The sequence below is a fragment of the Pempheris klunzingeri genome, chromosome 22, assembly GCF_042242105.1.
Source record: "Pempheris klunzingeri isolate RE-2024b chromosome 22, fPemKlu1.hap1, whole genome shotgun sequence".
Taxonomy (NCBI): domain Eukaryota; kingdom Metazoa; phylum Chordata; class Actinopteri; order Acropomatiformes; family Pempheridae; genus Pempheris; species Pempheris klunzingeri.
The window spans coordinates 3,994,366-4,019,082 of NC_092033.1; the positions used below are offsets into that span (position 1 = coordinate 3,994,366).

General features: G+C 41.1%; 1 protein-coding gene across 1 annotated transcript in view; it reads left to right on the forward strand.

The window, feature by feature from the left end:
- The window catches only part of LOC139221563 (copine-8), a 72,950-nt gene that overhangs the window by 43,327 nt on the left and 4,906 nt on the right, over positions 1-24,717 (forward strand). The window contains exons 7-17 of the mRNA XM_070853470.1: positions 1,032-1,095; positions 2,442-2,545; positions 3,332-3,436; positions 7,243-7,284; positions 9,053-9,128; positions 10,690-10,743; positions 11,097-11,158; positions 18,768-18,814; positions 20,188-20,369; positions 21,623-21,750; positions 24,023-24,125. Coding sequence (XP_070709571.1) covers positions 1,032-1,095; positions 2,442-2,545; positions 3,332-3,436; positions 7,243-7,284; positions 9,053-9,128; positions 10,690-10,743; positions 11,097-11,158; positions 18,768-18,814; positions 20,188-20,369; positions 21,623-21,750; positions 24,023-24,125 — 967 coding nt within the window. The remainder of the gene's footprint in view (positions 1-1,031; positions 1,096-2,441; positions 2,546-3,331; positions 3,437-7,242; positions 7,285-9,052; positions 9,129-10,689; positions 10,744-11,096; positions 11,159-18,767; positions 18,815-20,187; positions 20,370-21,622; positions 21,751-24,022; positions 24,126-24,717) is intronic.

Below are 24,717 nucleotides of genomic sequence, written 5' to 3' on the forward strand. Positions count from 1 at the left end.
ATTGATAAAATCAGTAATTTTACTTTGCAGAAAAAAGGAGTGGATGCTCAACTGGTTTACTGCCTCGATCTGTTAGTTTGTGTTCATGTTGTTACACAAATATTGTGTTGATCCTAAATATGGGGCTCGGGTTAAAAAATACCAGAGTTATCTTTGATGGTTGAGCTCCTCACATTGAACTGTTGGACTTTACACAAAATGATGCTAAGCTGAGGTCCTTAACACTGACCAGACCTACACCTGTTTTACACTTAATTATGAATTCACTTCATCAATAACTGGAGCCATTTATGGATCAGCAAGTTTGATGTCCATACAGGCACAGCAGAGAAATGTCATCGGAGGCCACATGCTGAAAGACATTAAATGAAAATGTCACATTGGAATGTGGGCGACTGCACTGAAACATTTACACTGTGCCTGATTTTCTTTACTGATGAGCTGCATACTGTCGCAATAATGTTACCACGTCGGCTTATTTCACCAGTTAACATCTTCATTAAAAGGCCAAAATAAAAAAGAAAACGTGACTGACAAATGATCAATAATCAATTATGATATGCATATACTTTGCTTATACAACGGCATTTATTAGATATATTTTGCAGTTCCACTCAAAGTGTAGTAATGATGTTCAACACATGAGCACAAAACAACCAGACTGTTTGCGTTGGATTCTTTTTTAAAAGAATTTTACTTTTTACTAATTTCTGATGTCCTGTGTTCAACACACTACGGTACCGGCACCATAGAGCATCTCTGAGTCACAGTATTCAAACACACGGTCAGTGTGGGACGGGACAAGTTTCAGGTGAATGTCCGAATTCACACATGCAGGGTTTCCAGTGTACACAGGAAGTAGGAGATGTGCTCTGATTCTTCCGCAATGTCACCTTGATCTTTGGCCTTGAGTGCAGAGAAGAAGAGACGTTGGAGGAAGGGTTTGTGTGGAATAAACAATATGGTAAATAATAAAATATCCATGTGACTGTGATCTATTAACCCTTTGCTATTTTGTGTGTTGTGTTCAGAGGCATACCAGGGAAGAAATGCGGGACCATTATTGTGAAAGCGGAGGAGCTGAACAACTGCAGGGTGAGCGCAGATGTACCCTTCCTGAAAAGTCAGTCTGTTCTGCTTCTTTATCTACTGCCTGCTCTGTTTGTTCTTTCTCTGGTTGTCTGTCACACGTGGTTTGATCTCTCTTGAGGTTTTGCTACCTTTGTAGAAGTTGGCAGGACATAAGGGGCAAGAGCTGTGGGAGCTTAGGTCTGCTTATTTGAGTTAAAAAGAGGTTAAAATGGCGTGAGAGGCTTCAGCCTCTTTGACCTTTTGTTTGAATATTTAATTAAACTTCAGAGAACAACAAAATCTCCAGCAAAATAATGAACCTCTTAAAAACACCTCATGTTGGAGTTCTCATCCCATTGTTGTTGTTGGGGGTGACTGATGTAATTTGCACATTATGACATAAGACCGATATACCTGAACACTTTTTAGTAAAATAACACTATATTCCTGCACACTGTGTGAGCCGGACCGGCAGTGTGCGGCTGTAAAGTCGTGCCTAATACGCTCTCTGGAGGTCTCTGCTCAGCCCTGTTGGGCCGAACCTCTACACGGGCAACGACAGTTCTGGCTGTGGCTCAGATCGTCTGCAAATGATGTTTGTGTGCTTTCAGTGCAGCTCGGGTCGTGACACAAACGCTGCACACTCTCATGTAGACCCCAAATGACAGGCTCCCTCACTGGCCTCTCTATGGCCATTCTGGGGCTCCATTAAAAAGAGAAAAGCTTTTTATGTATCTTTTTTCATTACTCGCACTCAAAGTAGATTAAAACTTAATTTACTTTTATTCCATGTTTTTCTAGCTCTGTGCTCTGTGTCCTCTATTTTTCAGCCTCAGCACACATGCAATCATTTTTTAGGGCTCCATAGCAAGAAAAAAAGATTCTTTTACAGCAAAAATAGTAAGAGAAAGCGTTTGGATTCAGTCTGTCGCTAACAAGGAAGGACAGTTACATGCAGACAACCCTTTCCCACTAACAGCAGCCTCAGCAGGCCGCAGATCTGCATCAAAATGTTGCATTCAAGGGTGAACATATACACCTCTCAGTGTCCACAATATATAATTTGATTACCACTGATTGGAAATCTGTGAAATGTAAGATAAGATAACGTTTATTGATCCCTCAGTGGGGAAAGTTTGGATAAGCTACACATGATTGAAGCAAATACATTCTTGGGTTTCATCATCAGTAACTGTGGCAGATTTAAACATGTCAAATTAAGCATTGGTAAGAGGTAGAAAATGATGCAGTTGTTTGTTATCCAAAAGTTGATTTTCCATTAAACAGACATTTCTCTTACTGAGACATTGTGCTTTACATGTGTATTTTGTTTTGTTTCCTCTCTGTCTTATTCTGTCGCCGCTCATTAGGAATCAGTGATGATGCAGTTCTGTGGGAACAAGCTGGACAAAAAGGATTTCTTCGGCAAGTCGGACCCCTTCCTGGTTTTCTACAGGAGCAATGAGGACGGCACGTGAGTTCCCCCCTCTCTGTCCCGTCCTCCTTCTCTCCCTCTACCTTTTCCCTCTCCCCTTTCATGTTTCATGGTTTAATCCTGCCCTGCATCCAAAGGAAATTGGTTTTATTGATTCACCTCAGATCACAAGCCATGCTGCCTGTTTAAACATGTGTGTGAGTTACATGTGGAAAGGCAGCACTCTGTGGTATGTTCAGTGTGTGTGTGTGTGTGTGATGTGTGTGATGTGTGTGGTGTGTGTGGTGTGTGTGGTGTGTGTGGTGTGTGTGTGTGTGTGTGTGTGTGTGTGTGTGTGTGTGTGTGTGTGGTGTGTGGTGTGTGTGGTGTGTGTGGTGTGTGTGGTGTGTGTGGTGTGTGTGTGTGTGTGTGTGTGTGTGTGTGTGTGAGTCTTCGATCCACCCATGCAGGTTCTCTTTTCCATCCTACAGTGTGTGACAAGTCAGATAAGACCTTGTGCTCTGATACCAAATCCACCTGCCAGCCGAGGGACTAATGAAATTACCTCCTTGCAGTTTATTTTTGTGTGTGTGTGTGTGTGTGAGGGAAGCAGTGTAGCTTCCACAGCCGTCCACTTTTACTCCCACGTAGTGGAATGCCTCTTTTAATTGTATTTTCTTTGCAATCCGCTCTCATGTGTATTCCTCAGCCACATACATCCTAAATCTCTCTTTTCCTCTCCATTCCCATTTCTATTTCCCCTTCTCTCCCCACAAATCTTATTTTTCTGCCTCTTCTCTTTTACCTCTTCTCTCTCTCTGCCGCCCCTCGTTGCTCTTTCTGCAGGTTTACCATCTGCCACAAGACAGAGGTGGTGAAGAATACATTAAACCCAGTGTGGCAGGCCTTTAAGATCCCTGTCCGGGCTCTTTGCAACGGTGATTATGACAGGTAAGTGTGATTCCTTTTGTCGATACTAGACAATATGGCAACCTATATTAAATACAACAGCCCTCTGAATCAGTTATTTCTATATCAAACATATTGAAAATGTCATGCAAGCTAATATGTTACTGCAGTGTCCAATAGCCTCCTCAGGCTACTCTTACATCCAGCTAGCTGTGACTCACCAAAGCGGTTTATCTCTTGGCATGTATTGCAGACGCACACAATAATATGATAATACGGGTTAATTAAAGGTTCTCTATACAACATTCAGAAAATGAATATAGCAGCAAACAGCAATTAGCTAAGTAAAGATACAATAGAGTAATGGTGACCTGAGCAGAGAATGAAGTCACACTGTGTGCTTTGTTTTTTGGTTGTCAGGACAGCTGCACCAGTATGTTAGTGCATGTTGGTGCATGTGTCTGGGAGTCGTGAGCTAACACAGTAGTGCTGTACAGGAAAGTAAAAAAAATATAGTGCCTCTATAGGAGTTTTCCAAAAACACTCAGTTTGAGACTTAGTGCAAAACTTGGCCAACAAAAGCAGAAATAAGTGATGCCTCTTGCGACTAATAGACAAGCTTTGTGAAGTTCTGGTAACGCCAGGCGCCACAATGGACAGTGTTGGAGTCAGGCGGGTTTCTGGTGGATTTACGAAATAGAGGATGAAGTTGTTGGAGGATAAAGCTACAAATGGCTATCAGGACTGTGCCTATTCCACTTCCACACGCCCCCACCTGACCACTGAAGAGTGTGTAGCCATTGGCCACCATCAGAGCCATATTCCAAAAAAGATCGATTGATTGTGGCTGAAAAATGGAATTTCAATAAAAAGTGAATAAATGTTTTTGTCAAGTTAATACTTGAATACATTTCAATGGAAGTATGATTTCCTCTCCTTCTACACAGCAAAACAGTGGTTTCCCTTCTGAACTGCAGTCTGATCTAGATGATGCCTTCAGGGGTATACTTCACAAGCTTTTTGGCAGATTAGTAACATTATTTTATGGAGATCTAGTTAATATTCATATTCACTCATTTAAAGAAAAAAGGCTAGACTGCTTTAATCCTCTTGTCATACGACAGTAACAAGAACAAAGAATCAAAAAGCAAAAGTATTCTTCAGTCGCGTTAGTTACATTCCTCTGCAATAATTTTGCTACGACAACAAGTGTCACACACAGTCTCTCTCTCTATTTGCTTTAATTAGGTCTATCGTAATCCCTCTTTCACCACCTTAACATGAATGTGATTGTGTTGCTGTTTTACGGGTCTTAAGAAAGCATGTTTTCTGCTTTCTTAAGACCCGTAAAGCAGCAACACAATCACGTATCACAGCAGAGGAAGCCGTGTTAACATCTAATTCGAAAAAAATTGCAGCAATATGCATTTGACTGGAGGCAGGAATTCATAATTTAGCTCTGTGAAACGTCTCGCAAGTGTGGAGACATTAAGGAAGGATTTTACTCTACACAGACAGGAAACCATGGCAGCTCTCGGTGCTAGAATATGACTTGAAATGAACCATTGATGTGGGCTCAGGGTAACATGAATTCTGTCTGACTGACAATCAGGAGAAAAATATTTCTTAAATAATTCCCAAAAAGTATGTTTCCTCGAAAGCTTTGACTGTAATTACTGGGAAAACATTCATTCAGTATTCACTTCTTATTGGAAACATACATCATAATAATAATTCATATCATTTGATTTTCATGCTTTCCTGCTGAATTCTGCCTGTTCAGCCGACTCGGACCAAAAGGTCTCAAGGTTACATCAGCAATTAATTGGAATAAATTCAAAAGTGTACCATCCGAGCGCTTTCTCTGCATTCCCTTTAATTAGATCCAAATGACACCGTTCTTTCCTGGAAATGTCTTAGAAGTCATTTGAAAATTCTGCATAGACAATGGACCTGTAAAAAATGATACTTAATACATTTTCGCTCCTTCTGTTTGATTACAAACTGTGGTTACGGCTCTTTAAATGATCCTGCATTGCCCGTCTTTTTGTAGTTCGACAGGGTTTACTTCACATCTCAGCAGAAGCGGAAGTTGGAGTTTGAAGTGTTGCTTTGAATGTTTGTGTCCATCTCCTGTGTCAATAGCAGCTGTGGAGTGAAAAAGGCACACAGGAGCAGACGGTAGGGTTTGGGTTAGAATAGCTCGCAGACAGCAGCATTGATCTGAAGTTTGGTCCAAAAAGCTTATTAGGGGAGTTGAGTCACACCATGTCTTATCAATGGGGAACTCGGGGAACTCACAGTGGACTGCACATACAACACACACACACACACACACTCACACATTGAGTCAGTCTCTCTGCAGCCTGGGAGAGGAGATAAGGGTGAGCTCAAGCTGGCAAACAATAGAAAACTGTGTCTGTCTGCTCACAGGTAATCTGATGAGCTTGTACACACACACACACGCGCGCGCGCACACACACACGCTCACACGCACACGCGCGCGCACGCTCACACTCACTCACACATGCAGTGAGATCATAAGATTAAAGAGTGAAATCATTGTCAATTTCCTGTCACATCATCAAAGCTCAGAGTGACGGGATGTTTCCTGCTGAGATGTGGCATAACACTGACTTAATGCCGCTCACGTCCCCATAAACACACACATGTACACACACATTTGCATTCAAACAGCTCTACAAATAGTGCTTTCTCTTGAGGAGGACGTGTTGCGCCAACCAGGAGATGCATTTATCCCCAGAGTGCCTATCACCATCAGCCAGCTCATTCCCATTCCTCACCCTCATCGCCGCCTTTCCCCCTAATGCGTGTGCCTGGCTCTCTAGGCAGATCTAAGGCCCATTAATGGTGGTTTGTATTTCAATTTCTTCTCATATCGAAAGATGAGCATGAAGGATGGATGAAGAAGTGCAGTTTGGGCTCAGGTTTAGAATTGGATACCTCTTGTTTTAGAAACCTGTCTAGCTCTAAAGCTCTGAAGCAGTTACAGTAAGCCCAGAGGAAAGTCATATGTATATGTCCGATCACAAAGTTTTACACTGTAATACATGACACTTTTCCAAACTTGATCCATCCCCTGTCATCAAAGAGACAAACTTAATCGACCGAGAAAGGACTACATAATCTTGTCACTCTGACTACATTTATTTTCTGTCAGATTTCACACCATCTTCTCTTGCTTCCTTCATTCCCTCCAGCAGAGTGCCTTTTGCTCTGCCTGTTTTAATGCAGCCTCTGTTCTATTATCGTCTTGCCTCACTCCTCTCCTTCTCTATGTATGGCTCTCCTGCCTTTGTCAGTGAGAAATGACCCCTCTTGCTGAAGACAGAGGTAGATGGAGTGATAGCACAGAATATCTGCCTCTTGCAGACTATTTATTTTTTTCCATTTCCTTGCAAGCTACAATGGGATGCAGAAATAGATGTATTTGGAGATGAGGAGAGCGCATTACTGGAGGCTAATACAGTGACAGGCAGACAGTGTGTAGGAATAAAGATAAGCTGCAGAATGGATCTGCTTCTCCTAATGGCTCCATGACAACAACGACAAAAGAAGTGTTGAGGCAACATCTATGTATATTTTTTAATTCCACAGGTATAGAAAAAAGCTTTGTCGCACTTTGAATATGATTATACAAAATCATTTTAGTGGAAAAAGTTGATCAAACTAGCCTTTTCTTTTATTGTAAATGTCCAGCAGCATCACCTTTTAAATATGCTGCACGTTACAACTAAACAATACCTGAAGAAATATAAAAACTAGATGTGTCAGAAAAAAATCTGTTTATTATAATCTGATGCTAAATCTTGTGCCTCTCCCAACAGAACAATCAAGGTCGAGGTGTACGACTGGGACAGAGATGGCAGGTAATTCCTCTCTTTTATTTGTCCACCTGCATTGTTATTTCATCATGTAAGCCGTTAAATCACACCATGACACACATATCAAAGTACCTTCAGAGCTGATAACTACTCTACCGATGTTGTTTGTGTTACATTTTCAGTGGGTTCCACATCTTGGCTGTTTGCTGCTTTAACACAGACATAAAAGCTTTAGGCTGAGTAATTTAACAAACGTGAAGTCTCTAAACTCACAAGACAAACAAAGCGTACACTAAGAAGAAAGTTAATGTGCCAAAATACGATCTAAAGTGAGACTTTTTTGCTAACAATCCTCTGTACACAAGTATCAATACTGAAAACAAGACTCGTAATAAAAAGATTGCCACTGTGATATCTTCCCAGAACAGTTCAGACTTTCCTTATTGTATTTTATTTCACGGTTTTGTTGAATCCTCGATTCTGATTGGTCAATTGTGGCCATTGCTATGGATGCAGTTCCGATAGCAATGAAATCTTTATTTAAATCAGTAAAATAGTTTTTGAATTATTTGAGTTATTCCTTTAATATGAAGCTGTGTAATAAGCGGGACAATGTACATTGAGCGGCGGTCATTACTGGAGGATGATTTAAGAGGGTTCATGAGTCCTGCACCATCCTGTCGGGGTTCGTTTTGCAATAATGATCAGCTGACGGTAGATTATCGCTGACATAAACCTCTGAGCATCGCTGTGCACCTGATGCGCCCTCAGACTCGTGGATCCATCGCTCCAACCCGACCCACTGATTTACAGATTTACATTGTGTTGGTACCAACCCTACATTTATTTTAATACAGGACTGTTTGCAGTCTGAACGCCTACATAGTTTAACAACAAAAATAACAATTATTAAAACAAAAGAACAGTCAGGTGACACTTTATAGTTCTCAACACCCGCTCTATTTGTTTTAATGTTTAATTTTTATAGTGTCACTGTGAGGATAACAGGTTGTTGTACAGATAGAAATTATAACCTCAATTCCTGTAAACACTGTTAAATACGCAGCAAAACATTTCCTTATTACTTTTTTTTATCTTGATTCCATTAACATTCAGCAGCTGTTAGCTTCCTGTGTACGGCTAATCCACTCCAAGCCACATATAATTAACACCAGTCTATGTTCCCAGTAGGTAAGCGAGCTGGGCGCAGGATCGTCACAGATTCTCTTCTTAATGATCAGTCTGGATTCTGGCTGCTGACAGTCAGACAGAAAGAAAGAGGAGTGACATTTGTCAAGCTGTAGTTTAACAGGGAGTTATTTCTCTATTCTTTATACTGTGCGATGTATTCAGTGTCGCTCTCGGTCTAATGAAGGGAACTCAGTGACATTTTGGTGCAACGCTTTTCAACAACTTTTAACAAGCTGTTTGGGTGAACAGAGCTTCAGTGTTTGGTTTAACTATTGTCCTTGTACATGAAAGTGTTTGGTGTCGTCTTTTCACATGAGTTGCTTTAACACTTGCTAACAACAAACTTCATTATTTTTGCTCTCACTTTAAGTTGCATAAGTTGTCTTTTCTGGGTCATGAGGCACTTCATGACCCAGTTGAGGGAACTTATGACGGCACTTACAGGACAAAAGGCCAACGTTTTCTCTGAGATTTGGCCTCTGTTGTGTCTCGTGTTTTTAACTGACGTGGGGATTGTCACTACACTGTGGGCTCTATGTGCTGTCATAAATAATAAACTGGACTGTATTTTTAATATATTCCCTTTGTTCTTGTTTTGTGTCTTCCTCACTTCTCTCTGTAGTCATGACTTTATTGGAGAGTTCAGCACCAGCTACAGAGAACTGTCCAGAGGCCAGAGCCAGTTCAACGTCTATGAGGTGGGTTTGTGTCTGTGTGTGAGCTTGTATTTACATTCATCTGTAACTTTTCAGTCAGAGTAAAACTGAACAGAAAATGTGTCCATCCCATTTGTTGGAGAAAATAATGTGAAAAACTAAAATCTGTATGGTTGCATAGCTCCAGGGGATAGTTGGACAATATGTTTGGGATCTGGGTGAACTGACCTTTTAAGATAACACCCATGTCCTCATAGAGTTACTATGCAAGGCAGGATGGGATGAAACGTATGGAAACGTATCAATTTGGTTAATTCTGAGACTTAAAAAGTTTGGAAAACATGCTAAAATGTGTAGAAAACTAAAAATTCAAAATATAACATTGGTAATTATTAATGTAATTATTATGATGATAGATTTAGTTAATGCCAACCAAAATCTCAAAATCCACTCAAGAAGATAAAGTTTTTAAGTATAACCAACAATTTGGAAACAAACAGGGACCGTTTTTATCCTACTGTTCTTTTCTCTCATGCACACAACACAAAGAAACACACACACTCACACTGACAGTTATGATGGATCACTGGCTTATCTTCTCCCGGGAAGAGCCAACACGTCTTGATTAGCAGAGTACCACACAGAGAGGAGAGCACGCAGGGAACTGTCATTTTAAACAGCTGCTGTTTGCCTATTAGCGCCCAGACGTGCACACGCACAAAGGTGCACACAGGGGGCGTGTCAACAGCTATAAGAGGAACGGCACACAGACACAGTCATTTTATGATTCTTCTTCCTGTTTGTTGACCCTGGTTTATCCTCAACCTAAAGCAGGCAAGCAGAGAGAGTGTGTGTGCGTGTGCGTGTGCGTGTGTGTATTTTGTGTTACAACCACAGTTCAATCATTGCACCTCACCTCCAGAGGCAAACGCGTCCTTGTGTGCACCTATTGCAATGTGAACCAAGGAGAAATGCATAAATCCACGCATTTGTATGTTGTTTCCCTGAGGTGCTCTCTGTCTGTTTAACCTTGGCCCACTTTAATTAGACTATAAAGGTCTGATTTAAAAGCTCCCATGCAGCATCTAGCATTCAAAAGGAGTTCCACATTTGTGCCTGGCTGGTCCCCGTATCACAGGAGCAATTGTATGTTTTAATGAGCTCGGGACGCAACATAAGAGAAGAAATGAGTGGAGGCCCACGGCTAAAAAGTGTCTCTTTTCTGATCTGTTCACTACATCAACAGCATCTCAAAGCAATAAGTTAAGCTGGTTTAGATGCACAGGGGCCTCGTTCTCATGAATCACATCATCACACAAGCATGTCAGTCAGTGATGTCGGTCCAAAACTTTGCTCTCAGGAATTAATGAGAGGAATCAAAATGCCAGCTCCTTTAAGTGGATGTAATCACTATTTTAAATGAATTTCTGATATTAACAATGGATCCTGTGTTTACTCTTGAGTGAAAGGTGTCACTTGTAGTGACAAAACCACAGAGAAGAGTTTATAATGATACCCCAAATCTGTAGACAGGTTCTCAAACCTAATGTAACACAAATTAACTGAATGAATGAATAAATGTTAAAATCACTGTCTTTTTTAGGTGGTAAATCAAAAGAAGAAAGGGAAGAAGAAAAAATACCTCAACTCTGGAACGGTGAGGAACTATCCATCAAAGTGAATTGTTCTTTTGCCTGGCACATAGAGTGCAAGGGCCCCATTAGTCTTATTTATCGGTTCATTTTACTTTTTATGTTTTCTGTGTTTAATACCTGTGTTATTCATTTTATTTCTTTTTCTTATGAAGCACTTTGAGCTGCATTTTGTATATGAATCATTATTAGTATCAGTAGTAGTAGTACTGATTTAAAATGCAGTACTATAGTACAGGAGATCCAGATGGGTACCTGTTTAAAACTACGTAGTGTTTCATTTTGTAACTGAACCAGTCGCTTTACTTAAAAGTCATTAACACTGACACAAGGCTGACTGTGGCCGAATCACTCACAGGTAACGCTGCTGTCATTCCTCGTGGACATTGAAGTCACCTTCCTGGACTACATCAAAGGAGGGTAAGTGAATGGCCGCGCATTCATTGAACACACACTGAGAGCTGGGGGTTGTAGTCCTGTAATGAGCGGTGACATGCTGAGTGTGCGGTTCCCTGTCTCGATAATAACCCCATCGTGGCTCAGTGTCTGCAGTATGCCAAAGATAATGATCCCTCAGTGTGAGTGAATCAGATGGGAAAGTGTACATTTGCATGTGAGAAAGGTGGAGAGAGAGACTGACAGATGGGCCTGGGACCTGAAGTCAGACTCTAAAGTGTGTGTGTTTGTGGCCTTGTGTGTTACCTTGTATTGTGTTTCAGCACCAGCCCATGCCATATGCCATCATCTGGGCTTGTATGTGTGTCTATGTACACGTGCTTGTGCACGTATGTTGCTCAGGAGGGTTGACCGTGTGCAACCAGGCATGGAGCGAATGCTCGCCTACAACTCTGCCTTCATTAGACTCACAGAGGGGGACACTGTCAAGGGAGGAAAAGGGTGTGTATGTGTATACATGCAACTTAAAGGGGGGAAAAAATCTCCATTTTAGTCCATGTTTTTCTCTCTTCCTGCTGCCCGTGTAGCTGTGTTTTTTTTGGAAAGTAAAAAGTTTCTGCCTGGTTTTGAGGAAAAGAATCTCCTCTGAAAGTAGAATCTTGTTCCATCTATGACAATCGATCTATTTTCATTCTTTCGCTTGTTTTTGTTTTTTCCAACTTGCTCATTTCCGGAGGATCTCAAAAGAGCAGTCTAGAGCAGAAGGCTAAAAAGCGGCCAAAATGTCTTGAGCCAGTGAGAGGATTATTTAAGAAGCCAACACTTGCTTTTCTTTGAACCTGAAATGATTTAAAGGACTTTGCCTATAAGAGCCTGAGTCTGAGCCTGAGATATACTGGTTAGTTGCATGTTGATGCTGTTGTTGTCGGCACTACAAAGCTTTTGCAGATAATTAAAAATCTCCCTTCACAGGAAAATGTTTTGACCCTCAAACACCATCTCCGGTTTTAGACCTTCACATACTTTAAAGCAGCCTTCATCAGTATGTTTACACTAACAATACAGAGGGACTACTGCTGTATCTCTTTGAGAGGAACACACAGAAAATATCCACCAGATGTTGCACTTCCCCTGAGCTTCTTTCCACACATTGTTTTGGTTTTCCAGCCTGCAACTTTACTGTTGTGGTTCACTCTCACGCCTCTCATAGCATCACAATTAGCCACAGCAGGCAAACACACACACACACACACACACACACACACACACACACACAGAGGGATATACTTTTCTACTGAGTGTCAAAGTATGACAGTATAATGGAAGTATAAATATATCCACGACTGTGCAGTAACGTTACAGCATGTGCGAGCGCTGGCCTCAGAATGCATGTGTGTATTTTCACCCTGTGTCCCGGCATATGTTCACTCACTCTGTCGCTAACTGCTAATGGAGAATTCCCGTCTTCTCCCTTCACACAGAGCACGTTCTCAGCAGCGCCATCACTCAGAGAGCCCTCTCAGGAAGGGAGTGTTTTTTTTTTTCCTTCTTTTGGCGGTGCTTTGGGAGTGTGAGCTGGGTGCTGTTACACGCTTGTGTGGCTAAATGAAGTGCCAAGTGCTGTCTCACTGTATGAAACCTAAATGGACTGTAGTGCTCCTGTTGCACTTATTCCAATTGCATAATAGGCAGACTGTGCTCTTGTGCACAGACACACTAATGCATGGGCTCACACACCAAAAAGTCATGCTTGCACATGCAAACACACACCCTAGTAGGTACTTTCTGACCTCTGAAATCTCATATTGGACCGTCTACACAGGTATTTTGTCAGTTTGCCAGCTGTCTCCTTTAACCTGGTATTTCTTCTCTGCTCTCCTCCCTTCTTCTCTCCTCCCCACTGCTCTCTTATCCTCTGATTGACAGCTCTTTTTCCAGCTTCAACCCAATCAGCTAATTGTTCATTTGGACCTAATTAGGAGCATGATCTGCTGGCAGCATTAGCATAAATGACTGCTTTGAGAAGCCTCCCTCTCGATACAGAGCATCGCTGCTCTTATTCTTTTCACTCCCTTTGATAAAGCATTAGTACCACCCATGGATTTCAACAAAGATGCCTCTATTCACAAGTATGAGGATAAAAATGACGAATTGCCAGCTATATCTTTCATTTTGAGCCGTGCCTTTGAAGGCAGCCTTGTCACTCATAGTGACAGATATTGTTTCCCCTTGTTTTGGTTTGTGAATTGAGCATTGAAACCAGAATAGAAGCAGGAGGGAACTCTGCTTGTATTGAAATCATTCTGAGAGGTTATCATTAGAAAGAGGAGCAGACGCTCAGAATCAAGACAAAGATTTGTAAAAAAAAATCAAATCTTTCAAAGGATCCCTGACGTTTTACTTTGTGTATTATATTTAGCAAATTAACAAGCACTGCCAATATCAACTTTTACGCTAATTTGACTACCTCTCCTCTCCTCTCCTCTCCTCTCCTCTCCTCTCCTCTCCTCTCCTCTCCTCTCGCCAGATGGACACTGTCCAACCAGCAACATCTGTTTGCATATCATCAGGAGAGGTCACATCACACAACCTCTGATGCCGTTTTTAGGCCACTCAGTGCACTCATGCACAAGCTTCCCTCTGGCACTTGAATTTAAGAGGAGAGGAGACTTCTTGTGAACATTTTTGTCTTAAATAGAACATTTTCACTTTTAAGATAAACACTTCCCATATGATGTACACGGCCTGTTGAGACTGGCTCTCAGGACTATAGACCAAACCTGCACTTATTATTATATTTTATAAAACGTCATGAATAGGATAGAAGATGCAAGTTCACATGTGTTTGGATTACATGTATGTCAAGCTTGTATGCATTCATTTCCCATTAAGCAAAACTGTTTCTTTGACATGTCTAATAATTGTTTTATGACCTTGTGTGAAGCTGAGCGCAACGATACTTTGATAAATGAAGGTTTCCCTCCATCCAAGTGGATAATGACCAAACACGGGGGCCAGATGTTGCTTATCGGGACATCTACACATATTTGACAGAAGCAGCAGATGACTGTAAATAACCAACCTGTTAATGTCCATTTGTTGTCCATTTTGTTTACATGTATTTGAGCTCGGCGAGGCTTAGATTTAGTTGGAGACATCGCTCTGCTGCTCTGTACTCCAACTGCCTCCCACTGAAGTCAGTCTTCCATCACTAGTAACTGTCTCCAGCAGCATTTAGCTATTTAGTGCAGTGGACATTCATATGTGGTACATTCCTGAAATCACGGGGGGGGAAAGAGTTTAATCACAGAATCTTCTGCTAATCTTAACTCACAGTACTCACTCATTTCACTCATTGTGTGAAAGTGCTTTCTTTGCCCCAGAACCGGGCTTGGCCATGGCGCTTGATGGCGAGATGCGGTCTGGTCTATAATTTAGGTTTTCAGTATATTCCCTAAGTGCTGGTATCACTAATGCAGAGTATACAGAATAGTTTGAAAGACAGCTTTGACAGCTTTTGCTTGCCTTGCTGCAGTGATGTACAGGTGAAGCACAGCTCACTTCTGTCCCCACCAATCAGTTTATGGTGGTTGTGGTCAGAAGTGAAACAGGCCTCAAACCTTTGGCCAGAGAGGACAGGCTGGTGTTAAGTTACTGTTCAAATAGGAGGGAAAGATTATACGGTAGGTGTCTCAGATTAAAAAAACAGTACAGTTACATATATGATATATGGTATGGTATATTAATGTCCAAGCAGTATAGTATATTTTCTTGTGTGGGTTCGACTGTATTTCTGCCTCTGACTTTAGTCTTGGTATCTGCTTTATGTCCTCTTTGTGTATAAATACATATTTGGTGATGGGTGCCACCTCAAAACATGTATGTCATTTTGTAGATAAAGTTGGGCTTACTGATATTTATCATGTTCCCTCTTGCACGGGTGAAAGTTGCCTTGCTGCTGGAGCACGTCACCACATATGTAGAAGAGATAATCTTTTTACAGTTCAGAAATGAGATCCTCTGAAGATTTAGGAGAGACGTTTAGCACCCAGCCCATTCAGTGTAGGAAAGCTTATTTCAATGTTGTGCGCATACTCCTCATCAGTCCACCCCCTTCTGTGCAGTATTTTGTCATATTGGTTCCTAGCTGAGTCACTGCGGGCTTTAACAGCAGGGGACGATCAGTGACTGACAGAAAACCAGCTGGTAAAGTGGCATTCCCCCTTCACCCCTAAGACATTATTATACACTGTACATACAACGTACACACTATTTAAAATTAGCTTTTAACAGAGCCTTTACTGTATGTGTAACATATTGTGCGCTGTGCTCTTGTCCACACATTCAAATACACAGATGGACGCACAGAGAAACACACACGTGTTCAGTATGCTGTGTAAGACACCAGGAAGTAGACTGCGTAGTAAATGACCGAGCCTCATCAGTGTGCTGCTAAAGCAGGGCACTCAGCCAGACATTACTCACTGGAGCTGCCAAGCAGTACTGCTGATAGAGGGTGTGCCTCCTCTCAGGGAGCCAATAAAAACACCCATCATGACACAGGATTGTTTCCTTGTACCTTCAGGAAACAGAACAATATGGTTGGGTATTTAAGGTAGGCTAAGCTCACATCTCACCTCCCTCTGCTGAAGCCCACCTAAGTGATGCTGTGGTTAAGGCTTCTGCCTCTGAAAGCCCCTTATCGTACCTGCCAGGACATTTTTGCTGCCTTCCTGGTTTGAACCTGTTCTGCAGTGATGGTTTGCCTTAAATCTCAGCTTGCTGCTCAGGTGATTTTGTTACAGAAATACTACACTTAACAAAAAATACATTCAAATATGATATCATGTATTTATTTAGTCAGATCAGGGCTTGTTTTGTTGCCTTCATTTTGTTGTCTCTCTTGTTTTAGCATTCCTTCATTGTGCTCAAGTTGTTGGAAGAGTGTTTCATGTCATGTTTGTGTTTTGCTCTGCTTCGTGCCATCTGACACCCACAGACAGAGATGGATGTCATACCGTGGAAACAAATATGTTGCCTTACTACCTTTATTGCCCAGCTGGTGTTTTTATTATGATATATGTTATTTTCTTCACAGGCGTCCAAAAAGACGTAACGTCTAATGTTGTTTCCACACAGATGACAAAAAAGGCAAACAAATAAATAAATCAACACTGACACAACAATAGTAGGTGCAAATGAAGTAAAAATTGTAAAAGGTGGAAGTTGAAAATTTTAAAAAACATACATAAATACATCCTCCATACAAAAACAAAACTATGATAATAATAATGATATATTCACATACATATACCCTATAACCATAGATACAGCCTCTTTGTATTTTGTTTGGATTCATTTCCAAGAGGGAAATGGATTTGCAGTGTGGCCTCAAAACACAAACCAAAAAACATTTTAAAAAAAGTAACAGTAAGTAAAACTACAAAGCATCATCCTGAAGTGCTTCAAGGACAAAACAAACAATCTAAGAAACTAATGTTAGGGTCCATTACAGCACAAAACATCCTACTGCGTAGCACTAACTATAGCTGCTGTGAGTATTAAGAGCTGTGTGTTAATTACAGCTTGCGCTTAAAAACCATGATTAATTGGCTTTTAATGTGATCGACCATGAACTGAAATAATCACTTGGGTCCGTCCAGATGTTTGTAGAGTAATTTAATGGTGGTAATAAATGTTCATGGGAGTATAATCTAGTGTGCGGACTCTATTTTTCCGTCCATCACATGTACATCTGTCCAGCTCCAAGGCTTCATTCATGTGGATGAGCAAGTTTTTACACATTAAGCATCCCATGGTCATTGTTTTTATTCCTTTCCATGCCACTCTGGAGAAGCAAAAGTATTCTCCACTTTGATTTTTATCTGCTTTTATCTGTCACAGTTCACACTTTTCAATAATCATTTGATTTTTTTTATTTTGTAATTTCTAATAATGCCATTTGTATATATTTAGGGCAATAATAGGGACAGATTGTCTTGTCTTTTGTCTGTGTTGTCTTGTGACAATGTAACGATGGTGAATTTTAGAATCTCAGAGCACAAAGTGATCACAGTTAAACTGCAGAGGATTGATGATATTGATTAGTACCAGACACTCAACAATTGCAACCCACTTTTGAAAAGTATTCAGCCAATATTGCTGTTTTAGAATCCTGTATCTTGTCGCCAATTCCTGCTTTTGTCCTAGTTTCTCCTCGACACTACTTTATGTTTGTGACTTTGTTGTTTTCTCGTGCTGACGTTGCAGAGTGACGTCATTACTCTCCTGCAACTCATCTCTTTTCTCTTCAATCGTTTCCTGTTGTCCGTCCCCCCGTCCTCCTTGTTTCTCCGGCTGCCCCTTCACACTAACACAATTTGAGGTCCTCCCTCAAACTTTCTGCGTGTGCGTGACAGAGAGAGAGAGAGAGACTGGGTGGCCGAGAAAGAGGGCATGCATAATTTAGGCTGCCAGGCTGAAGTTTGTCTGTGCCAGCGCAGGGAACTGGACCAGAATTCACTCAGATCTCATCTGTCTGCTGCCTTGTCCTTGCAGCTGTCCCTTAAAAAAGCTCATTCACTTGTTTTTTTCTTGCTGGTTTTCATTATGTTCAGGAAATGATTTACTTTAGCAAAACTACACTGGTGTGTGAAAACATTTTAGCAACTTTTTCAAGCTTTTTGTTTTTGCTGACAATGATTCAGGACATGATGTGGTGCTGTTTGAAACATTTACTGTATATCCCTCAACAGGGTGGAGAGATTTGTTCTGTAATAGTGGCACCTGACAATTCTTCTGTCATCTGACTGATGACCAAAACTGACGTTAATGCCTGGGCTCAACAAATGCAGAGTTGACAATAGTTCTGCTGAATATTGTTTGGGAGCACAGAGTGTGTGTTTGGGCTCTGTTCCCACTCTGTTTGTTCCTCCTGTAATACCTGCATGCTAACAGGAGGGAGCAGCTCCACACTCCAGGCCTTCTGGGTTTCCTGTATTTTGTAAACAAGCATGTAGGCTGGTGATCTCTTGAACTTTTTCCTGCCGCCGTCCCTCCCTCTCGTTCTGTCCCCTCTGGATGGCACAGCGGCCGCGCTCCTCGTGGCCCGCCGAGGTGGCAAAGACGATGAGCTAGTGGCTGTTTGACACTATCTGAATACACGAGATGTGTGTGAGGTAGACCGGGAGGCTTGTGTGTGTGCTTGTGTTTGTAGCAGCGAGTTAGGGATTGGTGTGAAAGAGCAGTGACAGGCCGACAGAGCTCTTAACCACATCCTGTTCCTGCAGGTTAACGAGTTGGGAAATGTTTTAATGGAGGGAGATGTTCCATCCTCTCATGCTGGTGCCTTGGTGTCTTTGATCTCTGATCCTGATCTCTCTCTACAGGCTGCTTCATTGGAAATAATCAAAATGTGAACTATATAAAGGCAGAGAATGCATTATCTAATCTGATATCCACATTCACTAGCATAGCGACTTTCGAGCTGTTAGCCATGCTAGCGGTGGGGCTCTAGGGATGTTAAAGTCGAGTGTGTGTGTGTGTGTGTGTGCCTGAGTGAGAGAGACAGAGACACACGGGGGGGAAAATCATTGTTGATTAATGAATCATCTCTCTGCTTTTGTCTTCTCAGGACCCAGATTAACTTCACCGTTGCCATTGATTTCACAGCTTCCAACGGTGAGCCACCCACTAAACACACACACACACACATTTTGACTGTACACACACCCTCAAAGACCCACATAAAGACGCAGAGTGCGCTGAATGCCGAGGGAGCGTTTATTCAAATATATGCAGATGGGGAATCAAGTGTTTCCTAATAGCCCTCTCCATCACACCTGGCAGCTAAAGCTGAGTGCAGTAACTATGATGGCTGTGATTAAGGACGGTGTTATCCACCTACCCTTGAGCTCACTCCGAGCAGGACAGGCGGCCGCGACAGAGCCGAATCCTATGTGTTAATGTCTGAGGTTGATGTGTACTTGATCTTGTCTGGCTCTCAGTGCACTCTCAATTGAGAATGATGGCGAGGAGAGTTTTGCAGAGAGTTTATTAAAACACAGCATGAAAAGTGATATTAAAAGTCACATCAAGGGAAAAGCTTCATATTGATATTACAATAACATAATTAGCACCAGTTCATCAGTGATGTAATGCATGATTCTGCTGTCATAACAGAGCCACTAGAAAAGTATTTGTTTATCGAGCACCGGCTGCTATTTTGAACCTCTTAACAACAAGTATTGGAAAAACATCACTTGTTCACAAGTTGAAGTGGCTTTGAAATACCCCCCCCCCCCCCCCCCCCCGTTATGTCTCATTATTCATGTTAGAATGTGAAAAGAACGTTGTAGTACTGGATTATGGAGTTAGACCATAAATTAGGCCATTGATTTTCTTTTACCGGGGCTAAAATAGTGGCTTGATGATGCACTGGAGCCTCCTTAGCTTGATTCCTCCCACAGCACAATGTAAAAGAGCGCCCCTCCAGGAGGGCAGCAAACAGTTTAGCCTTTCCACCACAGTCAACCTGGCCTCTATATCCAGACAGTCTGTTCAAGAGAGAGGAGCCTAAAGCTAGAGCAGCTGATTATTGCATTAATACAATAATTAGTTAATGATTTAAAAGTGTAATTTCATATATTTGTCATGCAAATACTCAGCAGTTCACAGATCACATTTTTTTTAACCAGAAATAAGACATGTTGTCACAAAACTATTTGAGAAGAGGCAGTTTGTGTTTTGATCAAATCACTTAAACTCCAACAGTTGAAATGTCCAAAGTTCATGTTTGATTGTCCACACTGTAACCATAGCACCTTCAAGATTAATCATTTAGTCATCCAATACATTTTATTGACTACAGACAGATAAAATGGAATTTTGTTGGCTGTGGTTGGGTCAGATGTAAATAACCTGAGGCAATAACAAAGACTCTTAAATTAAGGCAAAGTCACCTTGATGCCATGACCATCTTGCTTCTGCCTTTTTCTAAGCACATTATCCCCTGACCGTGTGTGTGTGTGTTTTCCCTTGTGTGTCACAAACAGGAAACCCAGCCCAGCCCACCTCGCTCCACTACATGAGTCCCTACCAGCTGAATACCTACGCCATGGCCCTGAAGGCAGTAGGAGAAATCATCCAGGACTACGACAGCGATAAGATGTTTCCCGCTCTGGGATTTGGAGCCAAGCTGCCCCCTGATGGACGGGTCTCCCACGAGTTTGCTTTGGTACGAACAAGAAGGGATGGGACCACGATGGGAGGCGGGGAGGAAAGGAAGAGAGTAAAACACGGAGATGTTCCCTGCGTCTGGTTTTTAAACCATCCATTTGCTTTCATTGGTGACTTAAACTCAAACTGAAACACTCGCTAATCAAAAGTGGCAACATCTTGAACTCATCCTCTTATTATTATTAATGAAAACTAGTTTTAATGTCAGTCCAGCACAACTGAACAGCAATTTCAACACGAGAGCACAATATCAGTTCAATAGTACATCCCAATAGAACGATGCTGTAAGTCATTTCACCTTTGTGGAGAACAAAGTTATGTCTCTGAAAAGGCTTCTTTGACTACTGTTGGACTGTTTACCTCAGAGTAAATCTCATAGCTGAAGAGTTTTTTACGAGGTTACTTTTATGTCTTTACCGTCTTTACCATGCAGTCCAAAAGTTTTGAATCCAAAAGTTTATCTTGTTGTTGAGCTGAATCTTGTGGGCAGGACCTGCTGAGACACGTCTCTATTGGCCATCGATCTGAGTGACAGCTTGACAACATCCACTGCGTTCTGTTGTCTTCATGTATTTCAAAGCTCCCTCCCTCGTTTACCAGCAGTGGATGTTATCAAGCTGTCGCTCAGATCAGCTGGCCAATAGAGACGTGTCTTACATCTTTCAACCACTCAGGAGATTCAGCTCAGCAACAAGCAAAACGTTTGAAATAAAAACTTCTTGTTTAGCAAACAAAACTTTTGAATCTTTTTTAATACATTTTTGATCTCAAATTCATTTTACTCATAGTAAAACTTTTTTTTTCATTAGTTTTGTTCTCAGACTTCTTGTGTTTAATAGGATAAAATACATTTTAAACACTAAATAACAAAATAACAGAACACACTCACTGATGAAAAATGGTTGCATTTGTTTGCATCTACATCAGATTTACAGTTCAGCTTTGACTTTTTAATACTGATATTTATTTTATTCATATACACTTATTGAAGTGTATGCTCCTGCTGAATTTCCTGATCTCGACGGACCAAAGACCTGACAAGTGACCCAAAAATGCCTGAGTGAACTCACTCTCTGTGCACTCTGATATGCGTGCATATAAAAAGTAATTTGAGTTTTCATTTTATTTCTTTTTTCAAGGCAAAACACTGGAATATGTCAGTCATCCTTAAATCTGTTTGCTCCATCTGTTTCTCCTCAGTGCATCTGAAATGAATCATGCAGGTTTTCTCCTCTCCCCTTCATAATGTAGAACGGGAATCCTCAGAACCCGTACTGTGCAGGTATCGACGGTGTGATGGAGGCCTACTACCAGAGTCTGAAGTCGGTTCAGCTCTACGGACCCACCAACTTCTCCCCTGTCATCAACCATGTAGCCAGGTAACTCACAGAACTTAATGGAAAAAATGGCACATAATTTTTTCCCACTCTCCTCATTTACGTCTTCTCCTGTTTCTGTTTTTCCATTTTTGCTTTTTCCAGAGTCTTGTTTTTTGTTTTTTCGCTTCTCATCATGCCACACTCTCACTGTTTTACACTTCCATATTTGCTATCACTGCTCATATAATTAATTTTTTAATCATTTGAGAATGCGTGAAAGAACACCGAGTACATTTCACTCTGCGATTGACACTCAGCATGTGTTCTCAGGTTTTCTGCAATAAGCTCTGTGCAGCGAGTGTTGCCAGGTAGCTAACAAGAGTTCAAGGAAGAGAGAAAAAAAAAGAAGCTAAAGACACAAACAGACAAACGTACCTGTCAGCTGATTACATGTTTGTTTGTGTCTCTGAGAATGTTATTTATGCTGCTGGAAAGCCATGCGCACATGTGAAATTTAAAAAAAGACATTAAAGCATTATTCATGCAAGTATGTAATTAAAGAGATGTACTCTGTGAATATGTCATTCTCCCTGAGTGGTGAAGCCTCTCATCAGCTTACCCCACATATTAGAAGATAATTTACTGAAATCTTGATTGCATAGCTGCACCTGAAGAGGCGAAAGCACTCTGAAGGGAAATGATGAAACTAGCAGTAATACAGCGGCAGCAGTTTACTTTGGTTTAAGACACCTGAATACCTTTTTTCTGACTCATGTTTTTTCCATCAAACCCCGTTAATGAACTTCCCTCTTTGCTTCCACTCCTCTCTAACATGTTGTTGTATTGAAAAAGCTAATCACCAATCTATTTCACAGTAATTATATAAAACATTTTAAAACAGTTAAACATTTGGGGAAATACTCTCACTTTCTTGTGGAGAGTTAGACAAGAAGATTGATACTACTCTCACTGTAGGCTTTTTTCTAAGTGATATGAAGCTACCACCAGGAGATGTTAGCTTAGCATAAAGACTGTAAACGGGGCAAAACTGCTAGCCTGGTTCTGTCCGAAAGAAACAATGTCTGCCTACCAGCACCAGTAAATTATTAATACTAATTAACATCTTGTTTCTTAACACCACACAAACATCACAGTGTAAAGGGTAAAGAGTTCAAATTAGGATTAAACAAATAAGATATATGAATTAGTGAGTTCTTAATGGGTGAGACAGATAGATAGATAGATAGATAGATAGATAGATAGACAGACATTTTCTTCCTTTTTGTACTGTTTATTCGATTGTCACTTTTCTGCGTACTCTAACTAACATTTCTCCTCATGAGGATCTGTATTATCTGTTACTCAAGCCCTTTTGATTAGGAACATTTGATTGTAGCAAAAACAACGTTAATGAGATGTAGTCCAGCTGAGAGAGGCTCCGGGTTTGGGAAAAATGTTTACAAGATTTAGTTTGATTCAGCTCAGTTTGATGAGTAGACTAATCAGCAGACATTCTTCATTCTACAAACTCACTTCTTTCTAAACTTTTAAAACTAAACATTGTACATGTAGCATAGATACATGCAGCATCTTCCTGCAGCTGTATTACCCATGTGTCAGCTTTGTAAGCCTGCTCACAGCATGTTACCAAGTCCAGGAGGTTGTCATCACTGTTGTTTGTCCCCATCCCCCACCTGTAATCTCCACCTCCGCCTCCTCTCCTCTGTTTGTCATATTTCAAAAACAACCTCCCGTTTCTCTTGCTTCACTCCCACATGCTGCTTAGTAACTCTTCACTTCTCTTTTTATCCCCTGCTCTTCCTCTCCTTAGTTGCTTCCTTGTCCTTCTCTATCCCTTATGTTGTGATCATCCACAGTGAGAGACACTTAAATATCAACTCTCTCCAGTTGGGAGGAGGCAGACATACACACAGATCTAACCCCCAGTCGCAGAAAGCTGAAGTGTAGCGTGAAAATACCAGTAACAGTCAGTTCACGGCTCACGTGGGAGTGAAAGGTCACACATTGCAGGAGAAAGTGAAAGCCATATTAAGCTGAGGATCTATAAAATTGATATAAAAAGATATGTACAGTGGGAACTCCTCCAGAGCAGGAGGTAAGTGGCATTTATTTAGTGAGAAAGAAATGTGTAGTGCCATATTTGCAGTCTACTAACTCTAATTTAATTTGCGAACAAGTTTTTTAATTAAAACTACACAGAATGATGTTTAATATGCTCAAGTAATGAATAACCATGGTAAACAAGAGGATGACATGAAGATAGCAGCACAGAAATAATTACATACATGGTTTTGTTTGTTTTTGTGTGTAGGTATGCAGCTTCAGTGAAGGACGGTTCCCAGTATTTTGTGCTTCTCATCATCACAGATGGCGTCATCTCAGACATGGCCCAGACCAAGGAGTCTATTGTCAACGTAAGGGCGTCCACTGTAGCCGTTCACATCTGAGCCTGCAAAACAAGAGGAGTCACTAAAAGGGGAATTCATTTCAAACAGTGCTGTCTCTTCACAGTCTCTTAGTTGGAGAAACATCACTTCCATCTATAAACAGATTTAGTAGTGATAGTATTGATGATTAGACCTGACACAACTGGGAACTGAAAGCTCACTGACCTGGAGCCATCAGGAAGTAAACAGGGTTGCTGAATAGGGGTTTAAACAGAAGCTTTGACATGCATTTTTTGCATGGTTGTGCAGGCTCAGTGTACACTGCCAGACTTATCTCATCTCAAGTGCTGTTCTCTAAAAGGCAAAAAATACAATGAATGATCAGTGACTTAAAGCAGATTTCATACAAAAATATACAATACAGATGGATAGCACAAAAAAGACGGATGCAAAAGCTGAAACATCAACAGCAAAGAAGAAGAATGAATGAAGAGAGAAATGCTGCAACTAAGACATCTGCTGATTTACTTAAAGCGTCATTTTTGTTGTTCTAGCAAAGAAAATATACATCAAAATAGACTTTTCACCAAAAAAGAAAATAATTCACCATGGGGAATTA